Consider the following 26,980-nt stretch of genomic DNA (forward strand, 5'->3'; position numbering starts at 1 on the left):
GTCTTAGCTCTAACACAGGAATGGATAAGAGTCAAATCAATGCAGCTGTCGCCGTGTACTGCTGGGGTGTTTCTTGTGGTGGCTGTGGAGTTAACGCAAGTAGCTAAGACAATGGAAAGTGCGTATTGAGCAAATATCAATCAGATACAAACAGGTATCTTGAACTCACAGTATTTCATTGTACCAGAGAGAATGGATATCCTCTCATATAACATTTGAAATTATATAGGTTCCTTTCTAATTCTTTCTAATCTTTCTTTTCAGGGCTTTTTCGGTGTTCACACAGACCTGATTCACAAGTATGGGAGAGTATGTGGGTAAGTGACTGACTGACACTGCATTTACATCACACCAAACCCAAGTCACTACAGGACACTCTATTTGACTTGTCTCATCCAGCGTCTGACACAACCTCTGATAGACATACAGTTGAATTCGGAAGTTTACATATACCTTAGCCAAATACATTTTTAACTCAGTTTTTCACAGTTTTCCTGACATTTAATCCTAGTAGATGGGGCACACTACCGGCGCCGACAGAGATGGCTGCCTCGCTTCGCGTTCCTAGGAAACTATGCAGTTTTTTTTTTTTTACGTGTTATTTCTTACATTAGTACCCCAGGTCATCTTAGGTTTCATTACATACAGTCGAGAAGAACTACTGAATATAAGAGCAGCGTCAACTCACCATCAGTACGACCAAGAATATGACTTTCGCGAAGCGGATCCTGTGTTCTGCCTTTCACCCAGGACAACGGAATGGATCCGCTGATTTAGAATTCCTCACAATCAAATGTCGACCGCATTATCTACCAAGGGAATTCTCTTCGATTATAATCACAGCCGTATATATTCCCCCCCAAGCAGACACATCGATGGCTCTGAACGAACTTTATTTGACTCTTTGCAAACTGGAATCCATACATCCTGAGGCTGCATTCATTGTAGCTGGGGATTTTAACAAGGCTAATCTGAAAACAAGACTCCCTAAATTGTATCAGCATATCGATTGCGCAACCAGGGCTGGCAAAACCTTGGATCATTGCTATTCTAACTTCCGCGACACATATAAGGCCCTGCCCCACCCTCCTTTCGGAAAAGCTGACCACGACTCCATTTTGTTGATCCCTGCCTACAGACAGAAACTAAAACAAGAAGCTCCCACGCTGAGGTCTGTTCAACGCTGGTCCGACCAATCTGATTCCATACTCCAAGACTGCTTCCATCACGTGGACTGGGATATGTTTCGTATTGCGTCAGACAACAACATTGACAAATACGCTGATTCGGTGTGCGAGTTCATTAGAACGTGCGTTGAAGATGTCGTTCCCATAGCAACGATTAAAACATTCCCAAACCAGAAACCGTGGATTGATGGCAGCATTCACGTGAAACTGAAAGCGCGAACCACTGCTTTTAATCAGGGCAAGGTGACCGGAAACATGACCGAATACAAACAGTGTAGCTATTCCCTCTGCAAGGCAATCAAACAAGCTAAGCGTCAGTATAGAGACAAAGTAGAATCTCAATTCAACGGCTCAGACACAAGAGGTATGTGGCAGGGTCTACAGTGAATCACGGATTACAAAAAGAAAACCAGCCCCGTCACGGACCAGGATGTCTTGCTCCCAGGCAGACTAAATAACTTTTTTGCCCGCTTTGAGGACAATACAGTGCCACTGACACGGCCTGCAACCAAAACATGCGGCCTCTCCTTCACTGCAGCCGAGGTGAGTAAAACATTTAAATGTGTTAACCCTCGCAAGGCTGCAGGCCCAGACGGCATCCCCAGCCGCGCCCTCAGAGCATGCGCAGACCAGCTGTTTACGGACATATTCAATCAATCCCTATCCCAGACCTATCCCGGACCATATCACCTCCACACTACCTGACACCCTAGACCCACTCCAATTTGCTTACCGCCCAAATAGGCCCACAGACGATGCAATCTCAACCACACTGCACACTGCCCTAACCCATCTGGACAAGAGGAATACCTATGTGAGAATGCTGTTCATCGACTACAGCTCGGCATTTAACACCATAGTACCCTCCAAGCTCGTCATCAAGCTCGAGACCCTGGGTCTCGACCCCGCCCTGTGCAACTGGGTACTGGACTTCCTGACAGGCCGCCCCCAGGTGGTGAGGGTAGGCAACAACATCTCCACCCCACTGATCCTCAACACTGGGGCCCCACAAGGGTGCGTTCTGAGCCCTCTCCTGTACTCCCTGTTCACCCACGACTGCGTGGCCACGCATGCCTCCAACTCAATCATCAAGTTTGCGGACGACACAACAGTGGTAGGCTTGATTACCAACAACGACGAGACGGCCTACAGGGAGGAGGTGAGGGCCAACGGAGTGTGGTGTCAGGAAAATAACCTCACACTCAACGTCAACAAAACTAAGGAGATGATTGTGGACTTCAGGAAACAGCAGAGGGAACACCCCCCTATCCACATCGATGGAACAGTAGTGGAGAGGGTAGCAAGTTTAAAGTTCCTCGGCATACACATCACAGACAAACTGAATTGGTCCACCCACACAGACAGCATCGTGTCTCAGGAGGCTGAAGAAATTCGGCTTGTCACCAAAGGCACTCACAAACTTCTACAGATGCACAATCGAGAGCATCCTGGCGGGCTGTATCACCGCCTGGTACGGCAACTGCTCCACCCACAACCGTAAGGCTCTCCAGTGGGTAGTGAGGTCTGCACAACGCATCACCGGGGGCAAACTACCTGCCCTCCAGGACACCTACACCACCCGATGTTACAGGAAGGCCATAAAGATCATCAAGGACAACAACCACCCGAGCCACTGCCTGTTCACCCCGCTATCATCCAGAAGGTGAGGTAAGTACAGGTGCATCAAAGCTGGGACCGAGAGACTGAAAAACAGCTTCTATCTCAAGGCCATCAGACTGTTAAACAGCCACCACTAACATTGAGTGGCTGCTGCCAACACACTGACTCAACTCCAGCCACTTTAATAATGGGAATTGATGGGAAATGATGTAAAATATATCACTAGCCACAATGCTACCTAATATAATGTTTACTTACCCTACATTATTCATCTCATATGTATACGTATATACTGTACTCTATATCATCTACTGCATCTTTATGTAATACATGTATCACTAGCCACTTTAACTATGCCACTTTGTTTACATACTCATGTCATATGTATATACTGTACTCAATACCATCTACTGTATCTTGCCTATGCCGCTCTGTACCATCACTCATTCATATATCTTTATGTACATATTCTTTATCCCCCTACACTTGTGTGTATAAGACAGTAGTTTTGGAATTGTTAGTTAGATTACTTGTTGGTTATTACTGCCGGAACTATTGTCGGAACTAGAAGCACAAGCATTTCGCTACACTCGCATTAACATCTGCTAACCATGTGTATGTGACAAATAAATTTGATTTGATTTGATTTGAGTAAAAATTCCCTGTCTTAGGTCAGTTAGGATCACCACTTTATTTTAAGTATATGAAATGTCAGAATAATAGTAGAGAGAATTATTTATTTCAGCTTTTATTTATTTCATCACATTCCCAGTGGGTCAGATGTTTACATACACTCAATTAGTATTTGGTAGCATTGCCTTTGAATTGTTTAACTTGGGTCAAACGTTTTGGGTAGCCTTCCACAAGCTTCCCACAGTAAGTTGAGTGAATTTTGGCTCATTCCTACTGACAGAGTCAGGTTTGTAGGCCTCCTTGCTCGCACATGCTTTTTCAGTTCTGCCCACAAATGTTCTATAGGATTGAGGTCAGGGCTTTGTGATGGCCCCTCCAATACCTTGACTTTGTTGTCCTTAATCCATTTTGCCACAACTTTGGAAGAATGCTTGGGGTCATTGTCCATTTGGAAGACCCATTTGCAACCAAGCTTTAACTTCCTGACTGATGTCTTGAGATGTTGCTTCAATATATCCACATCATTTTCCTTCCTCGTGATGTCATCTATTTTGTGAAGTGCACCAGTCCCTCCTGCAGAAAAGCACCCCCACAACATGATGCTGCCACCCCTGTTGTCACGTTCTGACCTTATTTCTGCTGTTATGTCTTTGTTTTAGTATGGTCAGGGTTGGGTGGGTTGTCTATGTTCCTTTTTCTATGTTTTGGGTTTTGGGTTTTCTGTGTTTGGCCTGGTATGGTTCTCAATCAGAGGCAGCTGTCAATCGTTGTCCCTGATTGAGAACCATACTTAGGTAGCCTGGTTTCACTTTTGAGTTGTGGGTGATATGTTTCCTGTGTCTGTGTTTGTACCATACGGGACTGTTTTGATTTTCGTTTGTTCTTCCACTTTGTTATTTTGTATTTTGTAGTGCTCAGTTTTACATATTAAAATGGACACTTACCATGCTGGAAATTGGTCCGATATCTCTTTCTCCTCGTCAGAAGAAGAGGACGAGCGTTACACCCGTGCTTCACGGTTGGGATGGCGTTCTTCGGCTTGCAAGCCTCCGCCTTTTTCCTCCAAACATAATGATGGTTATTATGGCCAAACAGTTCTATTTTTGTTTCATCAGACCAGAGGACATTTCTCCAAAAAGTACGATCTTTGTCCCCATGTGTAGTTGCAAACCATTGTCTGTCTTTTTTATGGCTATTTTGGAGCAGTGGCTTCTTCCTTACTGAGCGGCCTTTCAGGTTATGTCGATATAGGACTCGTTTTACTGTGGATATAGATACTTTTGTAACTGTTTCCTCCAGCATCTTCACAATGTCCTTTGTTGTTGTTCTGGGATTGCTTTGCACTTTTCGCACCAAAGTATGTTCTCTAGGAGACAGAATGTGTCTCCTTCCTGAGCGGTATTGTCACGCCCTGGTCAAAGTATTTTGTGTCTATCTTCATTTATTTGGTCAGGCCAGGGTGTGACATGGGTTTTTGTATGTGGTGTGTATGTATTGGGATTGTAGCTTAGTGGGGTGTTCTAGTTAAGTCTATGGCTGTCTGAAGTGGTTCTCAATCAGAGGCAGGTGTTTATCGTTGTCTCTGATTGGGAACCATATTTAGGCAGCCATATTCTTTGTGTGTTTTGTGGGTGATTGTCCTTAGTGTCCTTGTTCCTGTCTATGTTAGGTTACACAAGTATAGGCTGTTTCGGTTTTCTTTACGTTTATTGTTTTTGTAGTGTTTGTATTTAGATTCGTGTTACGTTTGTTTATTAAAACATGGATTGCAATCTACACGCTGCATTTTGGTCCGACTCTCCTTCACCACACCTAGAAAACCGTTACAGAATCACCCACCACCAACGGACCAAGCAGCGTGTCAACAGGCAGGAGCCACAGGAGAGGCAACAGAGGCAGCAGCAGCAGGAGCAGCAGCAGCTGCAGTGGGAGAGGCTGCACTACCTGGATAAATGGACTTGGGAGGAGATCCTTGACGGAAAAGGACCCTGGGCAGAGCCATGGATGGAATTGGAGCTGTCGGTGAAGCAGAGTGCTGAGTCTGAGAGTGTGGAGGATGTATTGGACAGAGTAGAAAGAAAGCTGTTGGTTTGGCATAGTATGCACGGCATACCAGTGCCAGCACCACGCATCAGGCCTACAGTGCGTCCCGCCTGTCCAGCGCTGCCGGAGCCTTCCTCCTCTCCAGCGCAGCCAGAGTCTCCCGCCTGTCCGGCGCTGTCAGAGCTACCGCCCCTCATGCCAGAGGCGCCAGAGCCCCTCATTCCAGAGGCACCAGTGCTCCTCAGTCCAGCGCCGCCAGTGCCGCCAGTCTGCCCAGCGCCGTCTGAGCTACCCGTCTGCCCAGCGCCGCCAGAACTGCCAGTCGGCCAGGATCTGCCAGTCGGCCAGGATCTGCCAGTCGGCCAGGATCTGCCAGTCGTCCAGGATCTGCCAGTCAGCCAGGATCCACCAGTCAGCCAGGATCCGCCAGTCAGCCAGGATCAGTTAGATCCGCCAGTCAGCCAGGATCCGCCAGAACTGCCAGTCGGCCAGGATCTGCCAGTCGGCCAGGATCTGCCAGTCAGCCAGGATCCGCCAGTCGGCCAGGATCCGCCAGAACTGCCAGTCGGCCAGGATCTTCCAGTCGGCCAGGATCTTCCAGTCGACCAGGATCTTCCAGTCGGCCAGGATCTTCCAGTCAGCCAGGATCTGCCAGTCAGCCAGGATCAGTTAGATCCGCCATTCAGCCAGGATCCGTCAGTCTGCATGGAGCAGCCAGAGCTGCCAGTCTGCATGAAGCAGCCAGTCTGCATGGAGCAGCCAGAGCTGTCAGTCTACATGGAGCAGCCAGAGCTGCCAGTCTGCACAGAGCTGTCAGTCTGCAAGGAGCTGCCAGTCTGCAAGGAGCTGCCAGTCTGCAAGGAGCAGCCAGAGATGTCAGTCTGCATGGAGCAGCCAGAGCTGTCAGTCTGCATGGAGCAGCCAGAGCTGTCAGTCTACATGGAGCAGCCAGAGCTGTCAGTCTACATGGAGCAGCCAGAGCTGCCAGTCTGCATGGAGCAGCCAGAGCTGCCAGTCTGCATGGAGCAGCCAGAGCTGTCAGTCTGCATGGAGCAGCCAGAGCTGTCAGTCTGCATGAAGCAGCCAGTCTGCATGGAGCAGCCAGAGCTGTCAGTCTACATGGAGCAGCCAGAGCTGTCAGTCTGCAAGGAGCTGTCAGTCTGCAAGGAGCCGCCAGTCTGCCCAGCGCCGCCAGTGCCGCCAGTCTGCCCAGCGCCGCCAGTGCCGCCAGTCTGCCCAGCGCCGCCAGTGCCCCCAGTCTGCCCAGCGCCGCCAGTGCTCCCAGTCTGCCCAGCGCCGCCAGTCTGCCCAGCGCCGGCAGTCTGCCCAGCGTCGCCAGTCTGTCAGGATCAGTTAGATCCACCAGTCAGCCAGGATCCACCAGTCTGCCAGGATCTGCCAGAAGTGCCAGTCAGCCAGGATCCGCCAGAAGTGCCAGTCGGCCAGGATCTGCCAGTCGGCCAGGATCTGCCAGTCGGCCAGGATCCGCCAGTCAGCCAGGATCCGCCAGTCAGCCAGGATCTGCCAGATCTGCTAGTCAGCCAGGATCTGCCGGAACCACCAGCCAGCCAGGATCTGGTAGATTCATCAACCTGCCTGAGCTTCCTCTCACTCCTGAGCTTCCTCTCACTCCTGAGCTTCCTCTCAGTCCTGAGCTTTCTCTCACTCTCGAGCTTTCTCTCACTCTCGAGCTTTCTCTCACTCCCGAGCTTTCTCTCACTCCCGAGCTTCCCCTCAGTCCCGAGCTGCCTCAGTCCCGAGCTGCCTCAGTCCCGAGCTGTCCTTCAGTCCCGATCTGCTCCTCAGTCCAGTGGGGTTCTGGGTGAGGACTACTAGGCCATGGTCGGCGGCGAGGGTGGTCTATCCAGGGACGCGAGGAGAGGGGACTAAGACATTGATTGAGTGGGGTCCACGTCCCGCGCCGGCTGCGTGGTCCCATGGTGTTTATACTTGCGTACTATTGTTTGTACAGATGAACATGGTACCTTCGGGCATTTGGAAATTACTCCCAAGGATGAACCAGACTTGTGGAGGTCTGCTATTTTTTCTGAGGTCTTGGCTGATTTCTTTTGATTTTTACCATGATGTCAAGCAAAGATTAAATGAGTTTGAAGGTAGGCCTTGAAATACATCCACAGGTACACCTCCAATTGACTTAAATTATGTAATTTAGCCTATCAGACGCTTCTAAAGCCATGATATCATTTTCTGGAATTTTCCAGGCACAATCAGCTTTGTGTGTGTAATTGTGAATTGTGATACAGTGAATTATAAGTGAAATAATCTGTCTGTAAACAATTGTTGGAAAAATTGCACAAAGTAGATTTCCAAACCGACTTGCTAAAACTCTAGTTTGTTAATAAGAAATTTGTGGAGTAGTTGCCCAAAAATGTTTATTGACTCCAACCTAAGAGTATGTAAACTTCCGACTGTATGTGTTAGAAGTATCAGTGAAGCTGTTGAAAAGTTATCATGGTCCCAGATCTGCTTGTCCATGTCTTGCCAAATAATGGTGTTTGACAAGACATCACAAACTGATCTGGGACCAGACTAATGGAAAGCAACACCATGAGCTCCTGGTAGGCTTATTCCAATGCATTACCCCCCTAAGATCAACAGGGAATCAGTAGATCGAGTGAACACATAAATACCTAGGAATCAAGATAGACAATAACCTGAAACACAATGACTGTGTGTGCCCTTGCAAAGGCAAAGAAACTACAAGAGAGATTTTAATTATTTTCAAACTGAACCATTGTCCTCCAAAAACTAGACAAAATATTACAGGACAGTACACATCTGTAACGGTTTTCTTCCGTTGAAGGAGAGGAGGACCAAAATGCAGCGTGGTTAGTGTTCAACATGTTTAATATAGACGATAAACGAGAACACTACAAAATACAAAACAACAAATGTGAAACCAGAAACAGTCCTATCTGGTGCATAGACACAAAGACAGATGACAACCACCCACAAAACCCAACACAAAACAGGCTACCTAAATATGGTTCCCAGTCAGAGACAATGACAAACACCTGCCTCTGATTGAGAACCATATCAGGCCAAACAACAAATCCAAGATAGAAACACAAAACATAGAATGCCCACTCAGCTCACGTCCTGACCAACACTAAAACAAAGAAAACACAAAAGAACTATGGTCAGAACGTGACAGCATCCCCTTCACTCAAGTCTTAGTCGTAGCAGCAACCAGACTAGGGCAAGTATACTTCTTCAGAAGAAGCTCAGGATGAACAGATATTTGAACAGATATATCCAGAGCAATTTACAGAAGCAATTAGAGTGAAGTGTCTTGCACATTGACAGATTTTTCAACAGGTCGACTCGGTGAAAGGATTGTACAGTAAATACGTACTGCACTTACTGTAAATATGTGGCCTATTGCATTTTCATATTCATTTAGTGTATTCTGTGTTTTTATGTTTTATGTACTTTGTCTTTTTAGGCACATGACCAAAACGAATTTCCCCCTGGTGGGATAATAAAGTAGATCTAATCTAGATGTGCTGCTAGATTATCTCTGGGTTGATTATACAGGCCTGTTTATGGATGGCAGATTTGTTTCTTAATAGCACATCAAAGGGAATTGGCTGCTGAGTTTCTGTGTGTATTTGAGAAAAACAAATAAAAGAGTGTAGGAGTAGGGCAGCTTTGCCATGGCTAGATTTCGTGCCTAGACCAGAAAAGAGACATTACGTCAGAATGCGTGGATATATGCCAAAAGGCATTACTACAGCCTTCAGTAAGAGTTGTCCACTAGCGTGATACGTGGTTTTTCAAAAAGAAAAGAGAAAGAGGCTCATGGCACATTTATTGAACCCCCGTCGTCTCTCAGAACACTCCTCCCCTATCAATTTATCAAAGTTGAAAGCATTCAGTGGTTGTTAGAGATACATCTTTCAAAGTTTCTTTATTTTTCATATCAGAAATAATATCAGTATACAGTATACATAACATGCTGACTAGACCGGGCATGCGCATGTTGATTTTGTCCATCCACACCAGACGCGATCAGGACACGCAGGTTGAAATATCAAAACAAACTCTGAACCAACTATATTAATTTGGGGACAGGTCGAAACACATGAAACATGCATTTCGCTAGCTAGCTTGCCGTTGCTAGCTAATTTGTCCTGGGATATTAACATTGGGTTGTTATTTTACCTGAAATGCACTTTGTAGAATTTTCATCCATTTTGAGTGACACAAAATCGTGTTCTCCACTCCGACAATTAATCCACAGACAAAAGGGAAAATCTAATTAGTTTCTAGTAATCTCTTCTTCTTCTTCTGTGGACTTTATATGGAGGTTGGCAACCAACATTAAGGTGCCTTACCACCACCAATTGGACTGGAGTGTGGACCTCTGAAATATGATCTATCTCCACTTGGGTATATTTTCGCCTAAAAACCAATGAGGACATGGGAGAGGTGGGACTTGCAGCGCATTAAGTGTCAAAAATAGAACCAAGTTATATTTTAGCTCCTGGCTAGGCAGACTCTTTTTGATGCGCGCTAGCAGTTTGGATTAATTATTGAATAACGTGTGTGTACATTTATTTTGCAATGAGTGTGCACACACGCAACGTGAGCAGTGTGGTCAGCATGTAAGATACCTAATGGACAATCTACAAAAACAAAAAAATGAAATAAGTTTCTCTGCTAGCAAAATTCACCATGAGTATGGTCAGGCAGAAATATGTGTGCTTTTAATTTATTTTGGATAATTAAATACAGCAGTACCGCACAATATCAGAAGGTATATAGTTAGGAGTTAGAATAAAATGTAATAGCATCTCTATAGAAACTACATCATAACTTTACAAACACACAAATGTAATAATGTTCCCTCTGCATTAATGTATTTGTATAGTAATGATGTTGCCACAACCACCGGTTGATGATGAAACTATACAAGTTGTCATACCTCTCCTGCGACAATCTGAAGGATGAGATTACAGTGGGTCCCCTCTACAGCGTGCTCTCTCTTGTAGAGGGGGAATGTCATGACTCTCCTGTGACAATCTGAAGGATGAGATTACAGTGGGTCCCCTCTACAGCGTGTTCTCTCTTGTAGAGGGGGAATGTCATGACTCTCCTGCGACAATCTGAAGGATGAGATTACAGTGGGTCCCCTCTACAGCGTGCTCTCTCTTGTAGAGGGGGAATGTCATACCTCTCCTGCGACAATCTGAAGGATGAGATTACAGTGGGTCCCCTCTACAGCGTGCTCTCTCTTGTAGAGGGGGAATGTCATACCTCTCCTGTGACAATCTGAAGGATGAGATTACAGTGGGTCCCCTCTACAGCGTGCTCTCTCTTGTAGAGGGGGAATGTCATGACTCTCCTGCGACAATCTGAAGGATGAGATTACAGTGGGTCCCCTCTACAGCGTGCTCTCTCTTGTAGAGGGGGAATGTCATGACTCTCCTGTGACAATCTGAAGGATGAGATTACAGTGGGTCCCCTCTACAGCGTGCTCTCTCTTGTAGAGGGGGAATGTCATGACTCTCCTGTGACAATCTGAAGGATGAGATTACAGTGGGTCCCCTCTACAGCGTGCTCTCTCTTGTAGAGGGGGAATGTCATGACTCTCCTGTGACAATCTGAAGGATGAGATTACAGTGGGTCCCCTCTTGTAGACAGCGTGCTCTCTCTTGTAGAGGGGGAATGTCATGACTCTCCTGTGACAATCTGAAGGATGAGATTACAGTGGGTCCCCTCTACAGCGTGCTCTCTCTTGTAGAGGGGGAATGTCATGACTCTCCTGTGACAATCTGAAGGATGAGATTACAGTGGGTCCCCTCTACAGCGTGCTCTCTCTTGTAGAGGGGGAATGTCATACCTCTCCTGTGACAATCTGAAGGATGAGATTACAGTGGGTCCCCTCTACAGCGTGCTCTCTCTTGTAGAGGGGGAATGTCATACTCTCCTGTGACAATCTGAAGGATGAGATTACAGTGGGTCCCCTCTACAGCGTGCTCTCTCTTGTAGAGGGGGAATGTCATGACTCTCCTGTGACAATCTGAAGGATGAGATTACAGTGGGTCCCCTCTACAGCGTGCTCTCTCTTGTAGAGGGGGAATGTCATGACTCTCCTGTGACAATCTGAAGGATGAGATTACAGTGGGTCCCCTCTACAGCGTGCTCTCTCTTGTAGAGGGGGAATGTCATGACCTCTCCTGTGACAATCTGAAGGATGAGATTACAGTGGGTCCCCTCTACAGCGTGCTCTCTCTTGTAGAGGGGGAATGTCATGACTCTCCTGTGACAATCTGAAGGATGAGATTACAGTGGGTCCCCTCTACAGCGTGCTCTCTCTTGTAGAGGGGGAATGTCATGACTCTCCTGTGACAATCTGAAGGATGAGATTACAGTGGGTCCCCTCTACAGCGTGCTCTCTCTTGTAGAGGGGGAATGTCATACCTCTCCTGTGACAATCTGAAGGATGAGATTACAGTGGGTCCCCTCTACAGCGTGCTCTCTCTTGTAGAGGGGGAATGTCATGACTCTCCTGTGACAATCTGAAGGATCAGATTACAGTGGGTCCCCTCTACAGCGTGCTCTCTCTTGTAGAGGGGGAGAGCGGGAAGTCGGCTATTTTATGACGGTCATAAAATAGGCTGGAAATGGTTCAACTGTGAGACTATCGATCACTACAGAATAAGAGTAAATCTTAGACTAGTCTGCAGCTGGAAATTACGTAAATCTAGTATGAGAATACCGACAACCACTGTACGACTGACCATCTGTACGCCTGACCATCTGTACGCCTGACATATCCATGACAACAGACACTATCCAGAGCTGCTGCGAAAGCGACAACTACGAAAGACCATGTGATTTCTGGGGAAGTTAATCAGAGCCTCTCTGATGAACTGACTCTCCAGCAGACGGACCGGCGATTCCAACAGATAAGACAATGTGATTTCTGGGGAAGTTAATCAGAGCCTCTCTGATGAACTGACTCTCCAGCAGACGGACCGGCGATTCCAACAGATAAGACAACAACAACAACATATGGGTGTAAATATATACATTGCAATTATTTTCGAACTGAGAACTGATTTGATAAAATTACAGTCTTCACATTTAGATACGACAAAACACACTAACACACAGAGAAGCCTGCTTACGACTAGTTGGTCTGAGTAGCCAGGCCACTGTGGTGATGTCACCCATATAGTTACGGAATGGAGCTCCCTCTGGGCCAGACAACAAAACCATTACCTGTCCAGTGTGACAGGTGCACTCATAAACATACACATGGATTGTTAATGACCGACTGTTTTAAAAGGGGGTCAGAATCTCCCCTCTGATACTGCCAGACCTTTACCCCATATTATTTAAACCCTGCTACACTGGTAAATGTCTAGTTACATTAGCCTTGGGACTGGGGACAAGACAATGGCAACATCTTCTCTAGACTACCCTCTTTTAGTGGCACCCAGAGACGGTACTTAACAAGATGGAGCTGCTGTGAGAGAGGATCTTCTCCTTTCCCTCCTCTCAGCTTTGTGAAGACTCCTACAGGTCCTAGAAGTCCTGTATCTCCTATGTACAGGGCATTCGGAAAGTATTCAGACCCGTTCACTTTTTCCCTATTTTGTTACATTACAGCCTTATTCTAAAATGTATTACATTAAATGTTTTCCTCATCAATCTCCACATAATACCCCATAATGACAAGGCGTAAACAAGTTTGCAAATGTATAAATACATTTTTAAAAAGATTGATAAGTATTCAGACCATTTGCTCTGAGACTCAAAATTGAGCTGAACACCCTGTGTTCTGTCAAGCCCATGGCAGGTAGTGAGGGTTGTGTTAAACTTCCATTGTGAGACTCTTCTTCAGTATAGACTCCTCAACATGTCTAAGGTGTGTGGGTGTGTTTTATGCTGCGACTTTGGGTATATTCCTCCCCAGGCCTCACATCCTCTGTGATGATCACAACGTTTGATTGGCATCCTGTTATTTATCGATGTTTGCCCTGCAGCTGTGTGTGTGTTTGCGTGTGTCTGTGCATGCTTTCTTCTGTGTATTTTTCTGTGTGAATGCATGCATATACACACGCAAAGTCAGCGGCCAGGGGTCAGCGGCAATCTCGGCAACCCACCCGACCCATCTTGAAACACGGACCAAGGAGTCTAACCCATGCGAAAGTCAAGAGTATTTTTCTCCAAACAAACCATGGCACAATGAAAGTGCTACACTCTCATCTCACATGTGATACATACCCATCTCATGTGTGTATGATGCACACGTGTGTGTCTGGCTTCTCAAGCTGTCCTGTATGATGTCCTGTATGTCTCTCCAGATATTATCTAGGCAGGAGGCCTGTGGTGGTGGTAGCTGACCCTGATATGCTCAGACAGATCATGGTGAAGGACTTCAGCACCTTCCCCAACAGAATGGTAAGTCAGTTTCTCTCGATGATTACCTTATTGATGCATTATGACAAAGTACTTTTTCTGCTTCTTTTATGTAGCAAATCAAAAGAAAATGATCTATTTTGAACTGCTTATTTTTAAAGCAGTTGTTGACAAGCTACCTGATGATAATATCGAGTTGGGCTATGAAATCTGTACTCTTGTTTGAGCCAGGTCCCTAAATATCATCAAGGAATCCCATTTTAAAGTAGTCAGAATATGGTCTTCAATTCTGAAACTTACTTCAATGCGAACCCCTGCAGTGAGCAGGCCCTCTGTAGTCACCAGTGTCCTTCTACTGTGAACCTGTAATACGTTTCCGAACTAAAGGAGACACATTTTTAGGGCACACTCTGACTATGTTCCACTGCATTGCAGGAAGAAAGATGATGCGTCTCTAAAGTTCAGGCTTAATGATTTTGTTCAGCCAATAGCCTTTGTCTAGGAGGCTCTAGAAATAGAAGCGTTTCTGTCTGAGAGCGGAGGGGACCAATGCCATCCCACGGCAGCAGGGTCACAGCTAATGGTAACATGACACATGTATCAAACAGAGGTCAGAGGTCCCAGTTGCTTTCATCATCTACACGCCATATTGGCTTGGAACTTGTCCAAACCAAAAACCATGGATTTCAGGCAGTATCCACGCTGGGTTAAAGGCTAGAGATACCGCTCACAAGGGACAGGACATGGACGCAAACAAGAAAGAATGCTACAACCGCAGACAAGGCATCAAACATGCAAAGGCCAATATAGGTGTAACTGTCTTCTTCCTGGGAAGGAGAGGAGGACCAAAATGCAGCGTGGTTATTTATAAACATCTTTAATGAAAGATGAAAACGTGAACACTATACAAAATGAGACAACGTGGAAAAACCAAAACACCTAACTGGTGCAAAACACAGAGACAGGAACAACCACCCACCAGATACCTAAAGAATATGGCTGCCTAAATATGGTTCCCAATCAGAGACAACGATAAACACCTGCCTCTGATTGAGAACCACTCCAGGCAACCATAGACTTACCTAGAACACTCAACTGAACACAACCCCATAGACTACAAAACCCCTAGACAAAACAAGACACATAAATCACCCATGTCACACCCTGGCCTAACCAACATAATAAAGAAAACACAGAATACTAAGGCCAGGGCGTGACAATAGGTGGAAGGTGGAATCCTATTACACTGGCTCTGACACTTGTTGTATGTGACAGGGCTTGAAGACGATAATGGATTACAAAGGGAAATCTAGCCATGAGCTGCCTAACGATGCAGAACACCCGAACGAGCTAAATCCCTTTTATGCTTGCTTCGAGGAATATAACACTGTGCCTTGCATGAAAGCCTCTGTTTTCCGTATGACTGTGTGATCTCGCTCTCTGTGGCCGATGTGAGCAAACCCTTTCAACAGGTTAACAATCACAAGGCCGCCAGGCCAGACGGACTACCAGGACGCGTACTCAAAGACCAGCTGGCAACTGTCTTCACAGACATTTTCAATCTCCTTGTCCCAGTCTGAAATCCCAACATGTTTCAAGCTGGCCACCATTGTCCCTGTTGACTATCGCCCTGTAGCACTCACATCTGTAATTATGAAGTCCTTTGAAAGGCTGGTCTTGACACACATCAACACCATCATCCCAGACACCCTAGACCCACACCAATTTGCATACTGCCCCCAACATATCCACTATCTCAATTGCATGTCACACTGCCCTCTCTCACCTGGACAAGAGGGGATATAATGATGTGAGAATGCTGCTCATAGACTACAGCTCAGCATTCAACACCATAGTCCCTTCCAAGCTCATCACCAAGCTAGGGACCCTGGGACTGAACCCCTCCCTCTGCAACTGGATCCTGGACTTCCTGACAGGTCGGTCCCAGCTGGTGAGGATAGGCAACAACACCTCCGCCACACTGACCCTAAACACGGGGGCCCCTCATGGGTGTTTAGTCCCCTGCTGTACTCCCTGTTCACCCAAACTGCTAGCCACGCACGACTCCAACACTATCATCAAGTTTACTGACGACACGACGGTGGTAGGCCTGCTCAGAAAGGGTGATGACACAGCCTACAGGGAGGAGGTCAGAGACTTAGCAGTGTGGTGCCATGATAACAACCTCTCCTTCAATGTCAGTCAGATTAAGGAGCTGATAGTGGACTATAGGAGAAAGAAGGGAGCGAACACCCCTGTCCACATTAAGGGACTGTTGTGGAACAGGTCACAAACTTCAAGTTCATTGTCTTCCACATCACTAAGGACTTAACATGGTCCACACCCGCACAGTCATGAAGAGGGCACGACAGCACCTCTTCCCCCTCAGGAGGCTGAAAAGATTTGGCATGGGCCATCTGATCCCCAAAAAGTAGTTTTACAGCTCCACCATCAAGAGCATCTTGACGGGCTGCAATCACCACTTGGTATGGCAAATGAACCGCCCTTGACCGCAAAACGCTACAGAGGGTGGTTCGGATGACCTAGTATATCACTGGGGCTGAGCTCCCTGCCATCCAGGACCTCTATATCAGGCGGTGTCAGAGGAAGGCCCGAAAAGATGGCAAAAACTCTAGCCACCCAAGCCATAGACTGTTCACTCTGCTACCGTCCGGCAAACGGTACAGGAGCATCGGATCACAGACCAACAGGATCCGAGACAGCTTCGACCCCCAAGCCATAAGACTGCTAAATAGTCCATTAATAGTCAATTAATGGTACCTGAACTATCTGCACTGTATTGAGAAAACATCTTGATGTTTTTTCATGTTTTGTCAATCTGAGAGAGACAGGAAGCCAAAGGCTACAACCAACTCCGACACCGCCTGGTACTCAAAGCTCACAAGCTGCATGCCCTTTGGTGCCCCATCTCCTTTTCCTCTTCATCATTATCGACAAATGTCCTCAGCCTTTCTCAGTCTCTTGTAGAACTTAGCCATTGCTGCGCCTCGTCTCCTTGAGTTAGCAGACCAGAAGCCTTTGCTGCGACTCAGACAGGAGTTGTTTGTAATGTACTGGACCTGTCTGCACCGGTCCTCCCAGTGCTGCTCACAACTGGAGAACTCAGAGAGAGACTGAGTGGCCTCACGACAGGAAGAGGAGGCAGGCTGGAAAACATGAAGTCATAAAAATATTGGAGATTTTGTTTTCAGACAATGATAGTTTTAACAGTGTAGATAGTAAGGTTGGTAGAAAAGGAATCTTACTGTGTGAGTAAGGCTGAGGTGCACAACTGCCTCCACTCCATGTAGCAGAGGCCTGAGAGAGTGGGCTTTATGGGGTTGAGGTAGACTTCTCTGGGGGTAAAACCTCCAGGCCAGGAAGATACTGGTGAACCTGTTCCCTGTCTGTAGCAGAGGCCTGAGAGAGTGGGCTCAGTTTAGTTTAGTTACGTTTATTAGGATCCCCATTAGCTACTACACATGCAGCAGCCACTCTGGGGTCCACATAAAATGTACAAATACATGACAAGTACAGAACAGTTATAGATAAGGACATAATTTAAATAAATAAATAAGAGTTATACACTGATTCTACAAAACATTATGAACATCTGCTCTTTCCATGACATAGACTGACCAGGTGAATCCAAGTGAAAGCTATCATCCCTAATTGATGTCACTCCTTAAATCCACTTCAAACAGTGTACATGAAAGGGAGACAGGTTAAGGAAGGATGTTTAAGTATTGAGACATGGACTGTATATGTGTGCCATTCAGAGGGTGAATGGGCAAGACACAAGTTTTAAGTGCCTAGTGGCGTATGTATGTCTGTTAGAAGTGTAGGCAAATAGATTATACAAGTGCTTAGGCATTTTCAACACACAAATGCTTCTTAAAAAGACTAGAAGAGACGTAGTCAATTTCTCCTCAACCCTCAACCATGAAAAACTATCATACATGTTGTTAGTTCCATGTGTGCAGTTAAGGGCAAGACGTGCTGCTTTGTTGAGCCAGCTGCAACTGTTCTAGGTCTTTCTTCGCTGCACATAGGGGCTGTGGCGGTTGTGACATTTTGTCAGCCGTTGATTGCCATGCAAATATCTGCCAGTCTCACGGTCATTTACCGTTAATTAGCTTAAACATGTTTAGCATCTCCAGCTTCCACGCATAGGTGTGGACCTTTGGAACATCTACTGTAACTGAAAAAATATAAAGGAGATTTTTCACAAAGGATTTCTGATTGGGCACATGGGTCTATCTGTGCTGAGCAGTTAACAAAGAAACAGGTCCTCCTATAAGCTTCATTTAGAGTTATTTATGTAACTTTAGTTGGGACACAAATGTTAGAATGTTTTAGAAATCAAAACATATAGCATGATGCATCTCTAATGATGATTTAGATTTGTTCAACACTTTTTTGGTGACTACACGATTCCACATGTGTTATTTCATAGTTTTGATATCTTCACAGTTATTCTACAATGTAGAAAATAGTTTTAAAAAATTAAGAAAAACCCTGGAATGAGTAGTTGTGTCCAACCTTTTGACTGGTACTGTATGTGTGAAATTAGTTTTGATTCAGAATGTACCATTATCATGGACCTGTCGGAACAGGGGAAAAATACATGTTATCCATATGCGCTTGAGTAGCGAATGGAGGACGCGTTTCCCACAGTTCATTTTCACCCCAGCCAGGTAGGCTACTCCAGTTGTAAAGCAAAACAATGTGCTTAATATTAGGAAAGTTGAGAAATAAAAATTGTAAGCCTACAGAAAGCTGATGCGATCCTTCTCTTTATAACAGAGGCCATAAACATGTTGTTTTCTCACACAATTGAATAGCATAGCCTATCGAAATGTTGTGCAACATGGGCTTATAGGAATACTTTAATTCTATGCATCAAGCAGCTATGAGGAGCTGGCTCTCGTTGCACAACAGGTGATCCTATTCCACTCAAACTCAGAATGCCAGGTTTCTCATGTAGTGTCGGATGTAATTTCCTAAAGCATTTGCATTGATGACAGAGTGATCAGAGGGACAATAGAGCCCTGAGTACCAGGCCATTAGGACCTGATGGAGGGACAATAGAGCACTGAGTACAGGCCATTACTGGCTGTTAGCAAGTTTGGTAGGCTACTAATGATCATTTATAGCAGACGCTTTAAATAAACGCAACCAAACTTTATAAATTCCAACATTCTACCTTATTGCCTGGTTTGATTGTGTGATGTCATCATAGGTATTTTTGTGATTCAGAATTACCCTGACAATGGAACAGGGTGGTGGCTATATTGTATTGTGAATCATATGTAATTATATTTTTGGCAACCAGAATAATCATGGCAGTCATGCACATCATGTAAAATACAACTCACAATACAGTATATAGACAGATGTTAACACCAATCACCCAGAAATGTTGTGCACCAATCACCCAGAAATGTTGTGCACCAATCACCCAGAAATGTTGTGCACCAATCACCCAGAAATATTGTGGTATGTATGCAGCACGCACGCACACATATACAGTCTTTAGATCCAGGGCGGATACAGGAGCTTAGTGAAATGTTTTACATGTTTGATTTAGTGAATTTGACTCAGAAAACTCTTTGGCTGTCCCCATAGGAGAACCTGCTTTTGGTTCCAGGTAGAACCCTTTTTGGTTCCAGGTAGAACCCTTTTTGGTTCCATGTTGAACCTAAAGGGGTTCTACTTGGAACCAAATGGGTTCTACCTGCAACCAAAAAGGGTTCTTGAACCCTTTAAGGTTCTAGATAGTGTATGATGTTTTCTAAGAGTGTATGATGTTTACTGGTCGGCTTCCCGTTCCCAAACTCCTGACTCATTGTTCACTTAACAACCAGTCTAGCAGTAGCTCACAGAGCGCTGGATGTGCATATGGTGCTGAGATCTGGGCCCTGCTGTGTGTATGGGATTCGTATTATGGAGATGTGGCACTTGCTGTGTTACTGAGTGGTGTATGCGATCGTGTAGTGTTGAGATGTGGGTCTTGCTGTGCGTATGTGTGAGTGTGTGTGTGTGTGTGTGTGTGTGTGTGTGTGTGTGTGTGTGTGTGTGTGTGTGTGTGTATGCATGCGTGTGTGCATTCGTGCATGTGTGTATGTTCCAGAGCCCCTACACCATCTGCAACCAGCAGCAGGAGCAGACCCGTAAAATAGTCTCCATGGAGGCATAGACACAAACACACTCCACTGTAATGCTGTGGCCTCAAAAAATATGAATGGTTTATTTTAATCAAGCACTCTAAACTACCGAACAACAGTTTCCTTTTCCATAAATGTTATTGTGTTAGTGCGCTACTTAATTCTCACCGATGGAACATTACCAAGACACACAGATGAAGAAATTATAAATGTTATTACATTGTGTCTGGAATATTATACAAGCATGGGAAAATCCTAATACATTACAATTATAGATACTGTTTAAACAAGTAAACATCACAACATAAACCATGAAGTATTGTCAGCCAGAAATCACCTGCATTGGGCACCTAATGCTTTATGAACATTTCTGAATACTTTATGAAGATTTAGAAACACCTTATAACCATTTATTAACGTCTATGAACACCAATAGGTAAGGGATCAGTGTTAGCTCAGGTCACGTGGCAATGTTCTGTATTCCTCTGGATTTCCACAGTATCTCCAGATCTTCAGTATTCTAGCATTGTATCCAGTGTTAGTTCCACCAAAGAGGACCATAGGCTCTAAGGACAGTGATAACCATTGACTACATGCGCTTGCTAGACTGGAAAAGAACACGAGAGAGGACAGGCTGGGCATGCTGATTCCTCCATCTCTTCATGAGTCCTAAGATCTGACCTGGGGGCAAGGTGGTGGGGGCTGGGTGGTGAGGGAGACATACACACACTGACCTGTGGTTCTGGTCTCAGACTTCTGAATCACCTATATACAATACAGAGGGAGGGATCTGTGCGTGGTTGCGTGCGAGTGCACACATACTTTATGTGCATGATCAGTACCAGAATTTTGGAGTGTGAATATTCTTGAAATGTTGTCTCCCTCATTTCTTCTTTGCAGACAATCCGTGCCGCTACTAAGCCCATGAGTGACTGTCTGCTGATGCTGAGGAACGAGCACTGGAAGAGAGTACGCAGCATCCTCACCCCCTCCTTCAGCGCAGCCAAGATGAAAGAGGCAAGACAAGAGCCCCTTTCCTCTTCCTCCTTTCACTCCTCTCCTCTTCACTCCTCTACCCTTCACCCATCTACTCTCTTCCTCTCGTCACCCCTCTCCTCTAACACCGTCACTACCTATCTCCTCCTCCTTTCTTCACCCCTCTCCTCTAACACCACCACCATCATCACCCATCTCCTCTCCTCCTCACCCACGTTTCCTACCTTTTTGCATGTTGTACAGCCAAGCGTTGAATTTAGCATGACAAGCCAGAGGTTATATACAGTTGAAGTTTGAAGTTTACGTACACCTTAGCCAAATACATTTAAACTCAGTTTTTCACAATTTCTGACATTTAATCCTAGTACAAAATGTCCTGTCTTAGGTCAGTTAGGATCACCACTTTATTTTAAGAGTGTGAAATGTCAGAATAATAGTAGAGAGAATGATTTATTTCAGCTTTTATTTCTTTCATCACATTCCCAGTGGGTCAGAAGTTTACATACACTCAATTAGTATTTGGTAGCGTTGCCTTTAAATTGTTAAACTTGGGTCAAACGTTTTGGGCCATTCCTCCTGACAGAGCTGGTGTAACTGAGTCAGGTTTGTAGGCCTCCTTGCTCGCACATGCTTTTTCAGTTTAATTTTTTTTTTTAAAAAAAATTTTAGTTCACCATTATTTAACCAGGTAGGCTAGTTGAGAACAAGTTCTCATTTGCAACTCTAACCTGGCCAAGATAAAGCAAAGCAGTTCGACACATACAACAACACAGTTACACATGGAATAAACAAACATACAGTCAATAATACAGTAGAAAAATCTATATACAGCACGTGCAAATGAGGTAGGATAAGGGAGGTAAGGCAATAAATAGGCCATGGTGGCGAGGTAATTACAATGTAGCACTTAAACACTGGAATGGTAGAATGGGCAGAAGGTGAATGTGCAAGTAGAGATACTGGGGTGAAAAGGAGCGAGATAAATAAATAAGTACAGTATGGGGATGAGGTAGATTGGATGGGCTATTTAAAGTTGAGCTATGTACGGGGCAGTGTTCTGTGAGCTGCTCTGACAGCTGGTGCTTAAAGCTAGTGAGGGAGGTAAAAGTCTCCAGCTTTAGTGATTTTTGCAATTCGTTCCAGTCATTGGCAGCAGAGAACTGGAAGGAGAGGCGGCCAAAGGAAGAATTGGCTTTGGGGGTGACCAGTGAGATATACCTTCTGGAGCACGTGCTACGGGTGTGTGCTGCTATGGTGACCAGTGAGCTGAGATAAGGCGGTGCTTTACCTAGCAGAGACTTGTAGATGACCTGGAGCCAGTGGGTTTGGCTATGAATATGAAGCGAGGGCCAGCCAACGAGAGCGTACAGGTTGCAGTGGTGGGTAGTATATGGAGCTTTGGTAACAAAACGGATGGCACTGTAATAGACTGCATCCAATTTGTTGAGTAGAGTGTTGGAGGCTATTTTGTAAATGACATCACCGAAGTCGAGGATCGGTAGGATGGTCAGTTTTACTTAGGTATGTTTGGCAGCATGAGTGAAGGATGCTTTGTTGCGAAATAGGAAGCCAATTCTAAATTAAATTTTGGATTGAAGATTTTTAATGTGAGTCTGGAAGGAGAGTTTACAGTCTAACCAGACTGGGCAGGTGCGGGCAGCGATCATTTGAAGAGCATGCATTTAGTTTTACTTGCATTTAAGAGCAGTTGGAGGCCACGGAAGGAGAGTTGTATGGCATTGAAGCTCGTCTGGAGGTTAGTTAACACAGTGGACAGAGGTATACAGAATAGTGTCGTCTGCGTAGAGGTGGATCAAAGAATCACTAGCAGCAAGAGCGACATCATTGATGTATACAGAGAAGAGAGTCGGCCCGAGAATGAACCCTGTGGCACACCCATAGAGACTGCCAGAGGTCCGGACAACAGGCCCTCCGATTTGACACACTGAACTCTATCAGAGAAGTAGTTGGTGAACTAGGCGAGGCAATCATTTGAGAATCCAAGGCTGTTGAATCTGCCAATAAAATGTTGTGATTGACAGAGTTGAAAGCCTTAGCCAGGTCGATGAATACGGCTGCACAGTATTGTCTTTTATCGATGGCGGTTATGATATCGTTTAGGACCTTGAGCATGGCTGAGGTGCACCCATGACCAGCTCTGAAACCAGATTGCATAGCGGAGAAGGTATGGTGTTAACTTGGCTTTCGAGACCTTAGAAAGGCAGGGTAGAATAGATATAGGTCTGTAGCAGTTTGGGTCTAGAGTGTCTCCCCCTTTGAAGAGGGGGGTGACCATGGCAGCTTTCCAATCTATGGGAATCTCAGACAATACGAAAGAGAGGTTGAACAGGCTAGTAATAGGGGTTGCAACAATCTTGGCAGATAATTTTAGAAAGAGAGGGTCCAGATTGCCTAGCCCGGCTGATTTGTAGGGGTCCAGATTTTGCAGCTCTTTCAGAACATTAGCTATCTGTATTTGGGTGAAGGAAAAGTGGGGGAGGTTTGGGCGAGTTGCTGTGAGGGGATGGGGTAGCCAGGTGAATAGAAAAATATAGAAAAATGCTTATTGAAATTCTCAATTATAGTGGATTTATCTGTGGTGACAGTGTGTCCTAGCGTCAGTTTAGTGGGCAGCTGAGAGGAGGTGCTCGTATTGTCCATGAACTTTACAGTGTCCCAGAACTTTTTGGAGTTTGTGCTACAGGATGCAAATTTCTGTTTGAAAAAGCTAGCCTCTGCTTTCCTAACTGCCTGTGTATATTTGTTCTTAACTTCCCTGAAAAGTTGCAAATCACGGGGACTGTTCGATGCTAATGCAGAATGCCACATGATGTTTTTGTGCTAGTCAAGGGCAGTTAGGTCTGGAGAGAACCAAGGGCTATATCTGTTCCTGTTCAATTTTTTTGAATGGGGCATGCTTATTTAAGATTTTTTATTTTTTATTTTTTTACCTTTATTTAACCAGGCAAGTCAGTTAAGAACACATTCTTATTTTCAATGACGGCCTGGGAACAGTGGGTTAACTGCCTGTTCAGGGGCAGAATGACAGATTTGTACCTTGTCAGCTCTGGGATTTGAACTCGCAACCTTCCGGTTACTAGTTCAACGCTCTAACCACTAGGCTACCCTGCCACCCCAAGATGGTGAGGAAGGCACTTTTAAAGAATAACCAGGCATCCTCTACTGACGGGATGAGGTCAGTATCATTCCAGGATACCCCGGCCAGGTCGATTAGAAAGGCCTGCTCGCTGAAGTGTTTTAGGGAGCATTTGACAGTGATGAGGGGTGGTCGTTTGACTGCAGATCCATTACGGATGCAGGTAATGAGGCAGGGATCGTTGAGATCTTGGTTGAAAACAGCAGAGTTGTATTTGGAGGGCAAGTTGGTTAGGATATCTATGAGGGTTCCCGTGTTTACGGATTTGGGGTTGTACCTGGTGGGTTTATTGATAATTTGTGTGAAATTGAGGGCATAAAGCTTAGATTGTAGGATGGCCGGGGTGTTAACCATGTCACTGTTTAGTTCACCCAGCAGAACGAGCTCTGAAGATAGACGGGGGCAATCAGTTCACATATGGTGTCCAGGGCACAGTTGGGGGCAGAGGGTGTTCTATAGCAGGCGGCAACGGTGAGAGACCTGTTTTCCTCAAAGATAGATTTTTAAAAGAAGAAGTTTGAATTGTTTGGGTACAGACCTGGATAGTTAGACAGAACTCTGCAGGATATCTCTGCAGTAGATTGCAACACCGCTTCCTTTGGCAGTTCTGTCTTGTAGGAGTTCTGCCAACATATTCTCTATAGGATTGAGGTCAGGGCTTTGTGATGGCCACTCCAATACCTTGACTTTGTTGTCCTTAAGCTATTTTGCCACAACTTTGGAAGTATGCTTGGGATCATTGTCCATTTGGAAGACCCATTTGCAACCAAGCTTTAACTTCCTGATGTCTTGAGATGTTGCTTCAATATATCCACATAATTTTCCGTCCTCATGATGCCATCTATTTTGTGAAGTGCACCAGTCCCTCCTGCAGCAAAGCACCCCCACAACGGTTGGGATGGTGTTCTTCGGCTTGCAAGCATCCCCCTTTTTCCTCCAAACATAACATGGTCATTGTGGCCAAACAGTTCTATTTTTGTTTCATCAGACCAGAGGACATTTCTCCAAAAAGTCAATCTTTGTTCCTATGTGCATTTGCAAACCGTAGTCTGGCTTTTTTATGGCGGTTTTGGAGCAGTGGCTTCTTCCTTGCAGAGCAGCCTTTCAGGTTATGTCGATATAGGACTCGTTTTACTGTGGATATAGATACTTTTGTAACTGTTTCCTCCAACATCTTTACAAGGTCCTTTGCTGTTGTTCTGGGATTGATTTTCCCTTTTCGCACCAAAGTATGTTCATCTCTAGGAGACAGAACACGTCTCCTTCCTCAAGCAAATAGGCATTGAGTTTGAAGTTCGGCCTTGAAATACATCCACAGGTACACCTCCAATTGACTCAAATTATGTCAATTAGGCTATCAGAAGCTTCTAAAGCCACAACATCATTTTCTGGAATTTTCCAAGCTGTTTAAAGGCACAGTCAACTTAGTGTATGTAAACTTCTGACCCACTGGAATTGTGATACAGTGAATTATAAGTGAAACAATCTGTCTGTAAACAATTGTTGTAAAAAATGTCTTGTGTCATGCACAAAGTAGATGTCCTAACCGACTTGCCCAAACTATAGTTTGTTGACAAGAAATGTGTGGAGTGGTTGAACAACGTGTTTTAATGACTTTAATAACTTCCGACTTCAACTGTGTGTTTGCTTGTTCTTGATCAGATTGTATGTGCTCCACTTAATCGGTGGATGCATTACCCCCCCATCATCAAACTCGATTGCCTTTTCTTATACATTTTTTATTTGGCTTTCCCACATTTCAAATTCAGTAGAGAGATGACTAGCCTAGGCAAAGTGACGTGATTACGTAGGGACCTTTTCACTGGCTGACCAGAACTTCCAAGACCTGTGTCAAGATCAGATACTTACACAACCGGCCCTCCCCATAACCTCTATGTACAAATAAGAGAGCAGGTCTGGAGGATAGGATGATTACACAGAAGCATCCCCACTCTATTACTTTTACTTTTTTTCTGGGGAGTGGGAGAAATAACGAGGAAGAAACTTGATTGAACTCTGATCACTTTTATTAGAATGTTTACAGTGCGAAGTGTAAAACAATTTATAAATAATGACATGAAAGGTACCGTTTCTGGGAAAATAGGTGCTGGATCCTGTTCCGGCTCAAATTAAGCACTGCATCACTCTCTCTCTCTCTCTCTCTCTCACACACACACACACACACACACACACACACACACACACACACACATACACACACACCCCTCCCTCCTTTTCACTCCTCCTTCTCTCACCTTCTGTTGTGTCTACATGGAACCCATACATGTTCATAAACCTTTAGGCCTTCAGTAGCTAGCAATCTTATCTCCTCTCTTAATTTGGTCAGGATATTTCACTTTCATTTTCCTTCTCCCCCTCCCTCTCTCCCTCTCCGTGACTTCTGTGTATGGTTTGACATTGTAATAGTGTCATTAGAACAAACAGTATGTCTGCTTTACAATGTGGAACATAATTACTGGGGCCTGTTGGAACAGCATGTTTTATGTGCTCGTTAAGTCCCCTCTACACTGATACACTGACTCAGTGATTGAGAGAGATTAATGAGCCTGCCTGCCTGCCTCTCTGCCTGCCTGCTTGACTGTCTCTCTGCCTGCCTCTCTGCCTGCCTGTATCTCTCTCTGCTTGTCTGCCTGCATCCCTGCCTGCTTGCCTGCCTCTCTGCCTGTCTGCCTGCCTCTCTGCCTGCCTGCCTGTGACACCAGAGGCAGCTGCTGTGGACAGACATATTTCAACTGCTATTGAAATGAACTAACTGCTCTCAT

The 26,980-nt window shown here is 45.3% G+C and overlaps 1 protein-coding gene across 2 annotated transcripts in view; it reads left to right on the plus strand.

Annotated features, from left to right (window-relative positions):
- tbxas1 (thromboxane A synthase 1 (platelet)) overlaps window positions 1–26,980 on the plus strand; it is a 144,987-nt gene that overhangs the window by 53,366 nt on the left and 64,641 nt on the right. For both annotated transcript variants that reach the window (XM_029667702.2, XM_029667703.2), the window contains exons 4-6: window positions 265–317; window positions 13,823–13,919; window positions 20,945–21,061. In XM_029667702.2, coding sequence (XP_029523562.1) covers window positions 265–317; window positions 13,823–13,919; window positions 20,945–21,061 — 267 coding nt within the window. The remainder of the gene's footprint in view (window positions 1–264; window positions 318–13,822; window positions 13,920–20,944; window positions 21,062–26,980) is intronic.

Source organism: Oncorhynchus nerka, linkage group LG9a, assembly GCF_034236695.1.
Source record: "Oncorhynchus nerka isolate Pitt River linkage group LG9a, Oner_Uvic_2.0, whole genome shotgun sequence".
Taxonomy (NCBI): domain Eukaryota; kingdom Metazoa; phylum Chordata; class Actinopteri; order Salmoniformes; family Salmonidae; genus Oncorhynchus; species Oncorhynchus nerka.